We start from the raw sequence: 8893 nt of genomic DNA, 5'->3' as shown, positions 1-8893 counted from the left end.
ATCTACACTTAGGGGTTTTTTGGGTCGCTTATCACGATCGAAGATTTACGTATCAATGTAAACTAAATTTGATCGACTAATTTTAACTTTAATTAGTAACTTGAAATTCGTGAGCAGCGTCTCCAAAAACCCCGTGTATAGATTTTCAAGCTCGTATGTCTCTTTTTCAAATTTTGAAACCGATATCTTGAATCCACCATCTTGAATTTGAATATTTATAATTTCTGAATTCAGATTCGCAATCAGCGACCTTCAAACCCCCGTTATACCAATTTTGAAAAGAATCGAACGTTTATTTAGCATACTCGTCTGCCATATTGGATCCGCCATTTTGTTTTTGGAATTTTTGATATCGGATTCGTAATTAGCAACCTTGAAAAGCCCGCTATAACAATTTTGAAAAGAATCGAAAGTTTATTAGGCATACTCGTCCGCCATATTGGGTCCGTCATTTTGTTTTCGGAATTTTTGACATCGGATTCGTAATCAGCGACCTCAAAAACTCGTAAGTAATCGAATTTGGTCCATTTTATGAACATTTTCTGAATTTGGCCACCTTTTTCCGATTTTTGACCTCTGTGTAGCAGCGTAAAACATACCATTTTAACTTGATATTTATTAATAGTTTTTTGCATTGTTCACCAATAATACTTTTTTTATGGAAAAATGATTATTATAGTCTTTTTCTTGGAATAAAATGGTTTAATAAAAAGTTTTAACGAATACGGTCTTTTTCACGGCTTTTTCAAAAATAAGGTTTTTTTTCACGGTTTTTGCATGAGTAAGGTTTCGTTTCACGGCGCTTATAGGAATAAGATTTGAATTTCAGGGGCCTCACACGAAAAAGAATGAAAATAAGGAAAAGATTAAACATTTATTTTCACATGCAGAAAATAAGGAACGATCTTTTTATAATAAATTTTATATTTTTAAATAATCTTAAAAGATTTTTTCGTGATTTTCGACATCAAAGGACTTGTTTAAAAAATTGGATATACTTAGGTCATTGGTAATCCATACACGGCTGTATAAAAAAGGCCGCAAAAATAGAATTGGTTATATCATCAATTTTAATATGTTTCAAATTGTTCTCATAATCAAGAATATTTTATTCAAGAAAATACCATAATTAATCATTTCATTGTGATATTAAGAATGATTGATTTTTTCTTTCAAAAATTTGTCAGATCGTCCGAAAAATATTTTATATTCATGATTTTACTTAAATCTTAAATATTTTTGTTTGATATATAACATATTGATGCTCAATATAGTTGATAATATTAGAATATTCAATTTTTTAATTATTTAACCTTGTAAATTTCAATTAAACAGTGTTCGTATTTTAATATTTCTTTCTGGAATTACTTTGATTATTACTTTTTTTCGAGAGCATGCTTAGATTTTTAAAAAATTGTAATATAAAATTGAACAGAAATATTTTGCACCCGTGAAAGAAGATTTATATTACTAAATTTAACTATTTGGTTAAAAACTAAATTCTGTTTTGTCGCAAATTACTTTTTTAAAATAAAAATTTACACATTTAATTTTTGCTTGAAAATTCCCGTTTTTAGTTGAAAGTTCATATATTTGGTCATCATGATTTTAGTTAACAATTTATCTGTTTGGTTTCAAATTCAACTACTGTAATTGTGGATTCGTCATTTTAGTTGAAAATTTAATTATTTTGTGGAAAAATTAATGTCTTTCGTTGAAATGAATTGTTTAAACTGAAAATGAGACTATTCCATTTTTAGTTTAAAATTGATATTTTTTAGTTGAACCTTTGCCTTTTTTAGATGAAAATTCACGTTTTTCGTTGACAATTCGTATTTTTGATAGAAAATTAATCCGCTTATTTCATGATTCAGTTTTTTGGTTGGCAATTCAACTATTCCAATTCAAGATTCATTATTTTAGTTGAAACTTCATTCTTTTGGTTTAAAATCCAACTTTTCCAGTTAAAAATTTAACATTTTAGTTGAAAACTCATTTATCTCGATAAAAATGAAATATTTTACTTGAAATGTTAGGAATTTGAAACTTTTTGAATTAGATTTAATATACCTACATTAATTTTGCTAAAAAGAATATATTTCCCTGTTTTCCTTAAAAACTTTCTTATCTTTTCTGTTTTTACAAGAGAAAAATATCTCTAATTAAAAATAATATTATTAATATGCGCTGAATTTTAAGTACATGAAGTTAAAATAAAAATAGGGTGAATTATTATTCAAAGTCGTGGACTTTAGGAACAAATTAAAAAATGATGATGTTTTTAGTATTATTTGTTTAATTGATCGATTATGATAATATATTTAAGAATATCCATTAATATCGATAATTTCACAAATGAAAAAAGACTTGTTTAGCTTTACTTAAACCATGTTTAATATTATACAGATTCATTTTATCATTTTTATTGTCATTATTAATAAATATATTTACATTAAGAGAGTATAAATCAAGAGAATTTCCCGCGTAATTCAATTATTGAATTTTCAAATGCTGTAGATTTTAAGATAAAAGGAGAGAAGGGTGAACTTTATCAAGAATAACGGGTGAAACTTGTTTAACTTTAATTTTGTTTTAAAAGTTTATAACAAAAAACAAAAAATAATAATAAAAAATTGGCTTTGAAAACCCTTCGGCCAAACGAACTGCCGACTGGAGTCTACGAGAAAGGTGGCAACCCTAAACAGGTTATAAAATATATTAACCAATAAACAGTTTTTAATTATTTTGTAGAGTTCTATTGTTTTAAATAAGAAAAAAAAACAGTGAATTTCATATCATTGTTGATTGTTTTAAATTTCGTAAATAAACAAAAAAGAACTGGACTCCCCCTTATAAGTTATAACGCCACCCTACCATATTTTAAGCTTTTAAAGTTCCCACCCTGTATATTAGGTATGACGCGTGTGACGCATGCCCTCCCCCTTATTCAAATTTACTCAGTTATCATATTTCAAAGATTAAAGTTGCCACAAATTTAATTAGTTTTTAAGAAATGAAAGCTTTTATTTCACAAAAACTGTAAGTCTTCGATAAATGATATCGCTTAAATTCAGATAAAAATAAAAATAAGATAAAATGGCACGCCTATGAAGCTGAAAATTTAAACTGCAACCCGTGCTACTGTGCATGTTGTACAACCAATCAGAAGGCTGCTGAGTCTCAAGAATGCACCCCCCTCCCTTTTTGGGACTTCTTTGCAAAAAACACAACTAAGATCAAATTGGAAGTTAAAAAAATGGTAATAAAGAATAAAATTCTTTATATGAGAAGCATCAAGTATAGGTAATCTGAATATGTTTGAAAAAGCCAAAATGCAATTTTATCCAAAGCTTGCAATTGGTGGCTTGGTGCCATGTTGCTTCCCGCCTGTGCGCGCGTCAGTCGGCGCGTCAGTTCATCGTGTGCAAGATCAAAAGCAACATCGAAAAGGTTCGTATCAAACGGTTTGTGTAGACGCGGCAAAGCGGGCAGAGGAAAAATTGTTGTTGACCAGTGAAAGAAGGCTCAATTAAAAAAGTACAGACGAGGCTCTTATGCGCAAAACAATGAAAGGTAAAAGGAAAACTTTTGAAAAGGAAAGCGAAAAAGAAAGCGACGGTGAACAGCCCAGCGACGAAAATGGCGTCGCGTCCATTTCCAATTCAGATAATGGTTCTGATGACTCGGCTAGTGAGAATAAAAACACAAAATCACGCAAGAAGAAGCGTTCATCCCGATCCCGCGGAAAGCAAGAAGATCAGCTCGATGAGACGCCCGAAAACGAAGATCAGGAGAAGCCGGCCGGAAGTGAAAATGGGCAGAAAAATTCGAAACGCCGCAAGAAGGACGAAAAAAAACCTGCTGCCGCTTCTGAAGAAAATGAGGAGGATGAATACGAGGTGAACTTTCTTTTTACTCTCATTCTTACATTGTCAACTTTTATTCAAAACTTTTCATTTGTGCTGTATTTACATACTCCGAAAAATGCTCTCAGAGCCAAACACTGTGTTTGCCATCTTCCGGTCAAATTGAAATTTTGGACGGACATGACAAAAGATGCAGTCAAATTAAATTAGATCCATTTGTTCGATTTATTGATAACTAAATGTGTTTTTGTTAATTTTTTTAAAATCTGAATTTTTTCTTGTTGAAAGTCTTTTCGCGTAACAAAACTTTTTTGTCCTACCGTAAACCTTTCGTTGTCTCCATATTATACAACTATTGATAATTTAATCGTTTACAATTTGTAACGTATGCAGGATTGGTCTTGCGAAAATCATACAATTTTGCCGGAAACCAGCTTACGTTTCCGGAAAATGGCCGGGGTTGGGCCCCCACTCCCTTCTCTTGACAATCCCGCCAATTGTGAACGGCGCCAGCTAAATTGTCTGCAGATCGACCTTTAAAATTTGCCAATCCGTTTAAAATTAAACAATTTAAAATGCGGGAGAAAGAATAGATATTTTCAACATCAAGGATTCATGATTTTGAAAATTTAAAAGTTTCAATTTAGGCGTCGGATGTAAAAAGCAGAGATTTGTTTCGCTAGGAGTGGGGGACCCCTAGCCGCTTGGGTTGAGCGACGTTTACGCCCCCCCCCCCATTTTTAGTAAAATCTATATTCTTTTTTGCACCCATTGAATCAAATCACTGTTCGAAAATATAAATATGACTTTCAAACCTTTTTTAATTTTACATAGTTAACAGTTAATAAATGCGCGGGTGAAGATGCTTTTAATTTGAAAATTAAAAAATTTAGATTTTTTCCTATGCACAGTTTCTGCTATCGAACAATTATAAAAAATATATATTAAATAGAGTTTTCAGATTAATTTAGAATATTAATGTATAATATAATAATAGCTTAGAATGTTTTGAATCTTTAATTTTTTTGCTGACCTACGAATGTTTGATATATTAAAAAAAAAAAAAAAAAAAAAAAAAAATTATTAAGTTATAATTGTTGAATGTTGAAAATGTTTAGTTTTCTAATGAAAAAAGAGTACACAGAAGTTATTGACCGTTTTCAAAAATATATATATTTTTTATATCCACGAATTTTTTTACTCGGTTTAAACGATTTGAGCAATTTTAGCATTTTTATTCTGCCTGGTCCTTCAATTAGCAATATAAAAATTAGTCAACAATTGGCCTCGGAATTAAAATCTTTGAAGAGCTTATCGTTAATTTTTGTTTATTTTTAGACATCCAATTTTAAGGTATTTAACTTGGAATATCTCCATTGAAAATTTTTCAATTTCGAATGTCTAAAATTAAAACTAGTTCAATTTGTACATGTGTAAAATCGAGTTTTTTTATTAAAGAAAACAAGTGATTTGAGATGTTTATTTTTGCAGTTTGAAACAAATTTGAATGGCAACTTAATAATTCAGTTTTTTAATAAATAAAATGTTACTGAAAGATTTAAAAAAATACAGGCAACGAGAATTGAGCCCTCGTTCTGGCTTTTTTAAAAATATTTTTAAGACTAATACCTCAAATTTTACTGAATAAATGATGGCATTAAATATTTTTTAAATAATGAGCGACTCCTGGTTTTTTTTATATAAATAAAAGTTCACGTAGAGGACGTAGTGTTAACTTTAATAAATTTTACGTAATGTTAAATTTTCGAATCTTAAGATTAATTAAAGTTGACTTTTAAAAGTTTGATTGTACGCTAAACAGATCAAATTCAGCAGAATTTTGAGACTCTTGTCTTAAATTTAATGTAATTTGATATATATTAATCATAAACTACTACGCTAATGTAACTTTTTGTATGTCTGTTTAGGTTGAAAAAGTAGTGGGAACGCGCACCATAAAAGGTCGCCGTCAGTTTTTAGTGAGATGGAAAGGATATGCAGAAGATGCTGACACGTGGGAGCAAGAAAAGGATCTGAACTGCCCGCAGCTGATCGAAGAATTCTTGGCCGAACAGGCAGAAGAAGAATCCGCCGAAAAGTCTCCAGTCGAAAAGACCGAAAAGACAGAAAAAGTTGAAAAGTCCGAAAAAAACGAAAAGAGCGAAAAAACCCCAGCCGAAAAGACTCCAAAATCAACAAAAAGCAAACCCTCGAAGAAGACTCCCAAGAAAGCAAAGAAAGACGAAGGTAATAACTAATTGGAATTATAACTTTTAAATATAATAGTGTCTACTAAACCTCGAAATGTTCGGAAATTCAAGGTTCCTTTGTTTCATTTAAGTATAAAATTAAATCAAAATTAATTGTTTGTCCATGAAAATGCAGCTATTTAACTATTTTGTTGAAATTGCGATAATTGATAATTAATTTTTTTTACTGAAAATTAAATTTGTTTCCTAAAAAATTGATCGATTTGCTTAAAAATTAGTGTTTATTTTTTATTAAAATTTAATTTGTTGAAAATTATGCTCTTGTTAAAAATTAATTTGTATTGAAAATTTATTTGTTTTTGAAGAATAATCAATTTTTTAATTTCAATATGAAATTTAATAAACATTATTTTTCCTTTGTAAAAGTATCTGTATTTAACTATTTATTTAAAATAGTTAATTATTAACTATTTTGCAAATAAAAAATCCATAATTATGTGCTTGAAAATTACACCTTTTTCTTAACGTGTTTTTTTTTGTTGACTTATCAGTTTAATTGAAAATTCGTCTTGGTTAAAAATTAATCATTTTGATTAAAAGTTCATAAATTGTAGAAAAATAAGCTATTTTGTTAAATATTCATTTTTTTATGCTGCAAAGTAATTTTATTTTCTACAAATACTGAAGATTTAATTATTTCATTTGACAGATTCAGTATTTTTTTGGGGGTTTTTTTCTGTTGACAAAATGTTCTTTGACTCAAATTGAATATTACAGCATTTTAGTTGAAATTTCACATTTTTCTTTTAAAATTCCACTAATTTTGGTTTATGATTTAGCACTTTAGTTGAAAAATCATCAGTTTGGTTGAAAATTGATCATTTCGATTAAAAATTCGTTTCATGTTGAAAAGTAAGCTATTTTTTTCAAAATTCGTTTTTTCTTATTCTGCAGAATAATTTGTTTGCTACAAAATTAACTATTCCAGTTGCAACTTTAAAAAATTTAATTCTCTAATTAGAAATTTAACTTCCACTTAAATGATCCATCATTTTGATTGAAAATTGATCTCTAGTTGAAAAATGAGCTATTTTGTGTTTAAAAAAATGTCTGAGAATGTAATTATTTCTGTTGAAACTTTAAATACTTTTTTTTTTCTAAAAACTGAATGTGTTTTTTCTGATTCTGGTTAAATATTCCAGCAATTTAGTTGAAATTGCTGGAATTCATCTTTTTGGGTAAAATTGCAATTATTACTTTAAAACTTATGGATTTGACGCTGTTTTCATTAATAATATATTATTAAATAATAAAAATATATTTTATATTAAGGCCGAGAAACGTTTATCTGGTCCTAAATTTTTATAATGATAAAAAAAGTTTTTTGTAGCCATTTTTTTCGCTTTTTTCACTATTATAAAAATATAGGACCATGTCAGTTCCAAAGTTGTCTCAAGTTCCCAAATTTTCAAATCAATGTCTAGTAATGTGCACTGAATTTTAAGTACAAAATAATTTTTGTTTAAAGAATTTTTTCCCTTGATTTAAGTAGACGACATTATGCCTTATGCGAAATGCAAAATTATGTTTAATTAAATCTTTTGCATTTCAGAAGCAAAAAAGGAAGAGGTAGAGGAAAATGACGAGAATGAAGATGGTGATGAGGATGAGGAGAAAGAATTCGAGGTTGAAAGGATCATTGAAGTCCATTTTAATAAAGATAAGACACGAGAATTCCTTATTCGATGGAAAGGATTTTCTCAAAAGGATGACACTTGGGAGCCAGAAAAGAACTTGAATTGTCCAGATTTAATTTCAAAATTCATGGAGAAAGTGGACTCGGCAAAGAAAACTGACCGAAGAGAACTGAGGGCAAATCCGTCTCTGACAAAACCTTACACTCTTGCCGCCCCTGGGAAAAGACATTCTCGACGTAATGTTGATAAGCAGAGGTATGCTTAAACCTAAAAGAAAAAAAATGGTACCTTCATTTCTATATAATGCCAATATTAAGCTGAGAGCCAAAACACTGGATAAAATGTGCTGTTATTTTCGTTTGTTTCCAGGGTCTCATACCAAGGATGTGACGAATGAAAAACAGGTGACAGAAGGAAACATCTACTACAGATTTAACCAGGAATCACTATTGATTACAATTAATGCATTGTACGCGAAATGCAACTGACCTTCCATTTTTTTGTAAAATGTCTCGATTTTTTATATTTTAAAAAATTCTGATTGCACGTCTTAAATTCAGAAACTCGCATAGGCTTTTTCATCAAGGAATCATTACAATAACCTTAATAGAAAGATTTGCAGACAATGCACTCCTTGGATAAGAATGCCTATAGGAGTTATTTTTTTTATCTACATTTAAGCCAACATGCAGTCTTGTAGTCAGTGAAACTAACTGCAAAAATTTACACAGTGCAAGTAATCTACATAATTATAACGACATTTGTTCTAAGTATTAAGTATTTCGACAAATAAGTGTATGATTTGAAGAATTTACTGTAATAGGAATTGCTGATTTCCTTAGATAATAAATAAGAGATAAGCAATTTTGAAATTGGTATTAAAGTGTAAAAAGGAACAATACTGGAACATTATTAACTTGTCAACCCCGACATTGCAATAGCATTATAGAGAAGAAAATTGAGAAAAATTTACAATTAAGTGAACGCAGGACAATTCAGAATTGAAATGAGAATTTCGGTTCAAAGTTTCTAGTAGTCTGCTTGGACAAAAAGATATGATAAATGTGCGAATTAATATTTGGAGTTGTACGATGAAAATGAGAAATGGTTTGTTAGTTTT

The 8893-nt window shown here is 29.4% G+C and overlaps 2 protein-coding genes across 3 annotated transcripts in view; one reads left to right on the top strand and one right to left on the bottom strand.

Annotated features, from left to right (window-relative positions):
* Nucleotides 1–4286, bottom strand: part of LOC117169357 (tektin-2) — a 22089-nt gene extending 17803 nt beyond the window's left edge. The window contains exon 1 of the mRNA XM_033355699.1: nt 4187–4286. The gene's annotated coding sequence lies outside the window, so the exon portion shown is untranslated. The remainder of the gene's footprint in view (nt 1–4186) is intronic.
* LOC117169360 (heterochromatin protein 1-like) lies at nt 3403–8674 on the top strand. 2 transcript variants are annotated; one of them, XM_033355701.1, is made up of 4 exons: nt 3403–3899; nt 5795–6113; nt 7689–8028; nt 8143–8674. In XM_033355701.1, exons 1-4 carry the CDS (start codon nt 3555–3557, stop codon nt 8168–8170), a joined length of 1032 nt encoding a protein of 343 aa, XP_033211592.1. In that variant the 5' UTR covers nt 3403–3554; the 3' UTR covers nt 8171–8674. The 2 variants fall into 2 exon arrangements, with proteins under 2 accessions (XP_033211592.1, XP_033211593.1); XM_033355702.1 differs by having other exon boundaries at nt 7689–8057.
* Nucleotides 8675–8893: the final 219 nt, after the last annotated feature.

This window comes from Belonocnema kinseyi, chromosome 3 (genome assembly GCF_010883055.1).
Source record: "Belonocnema kinseyi isolate 2016_QV_RU_SX_M_011 chromosome 3, B_treatae_v1, whole genome shotgun sequence".
Taxonomy (NCBI): domain Eukaryota; kingdom Metazoa; phylum Arthropoda; class Insecta; order Hymenoptera; family Cynipidae; genus Belonocnema; species Belonocnema kinseyi.
Note: the sequence above shows the minus strand (reverse complement) of the source record. Positions and strands in the feature narration are given on the sequence as shown.

What these genes read in the sequence shown, in the direction of transcription:
- LOC117169360 (XM_033355701.1), top strand. Translation starts at nt 3,555, where the DNA reads ATGCGCAAAACAATGAAAGGTAAAAGGAAAACTTTTGAAAAGGAAAGC. An exon ending in ATGAGGAGGATGAATACGAG is followed by an intron (nt 3,900 to 5,794) that starts GTGAACTTTCTT and finishes ATGTCTGTTTAG; the next exon opens with GTTGAAAAAGTAGTGGGAAC. An exon ending in GAAAGCAAAGAAAGACGAAG is followed by an intron (nt 6,114 to 7,688) that starts GTAATAACTAAT and finishes TTTGCATTTCAG; the next exon opens with AAGCAAAAAAGGAAGAGGTA.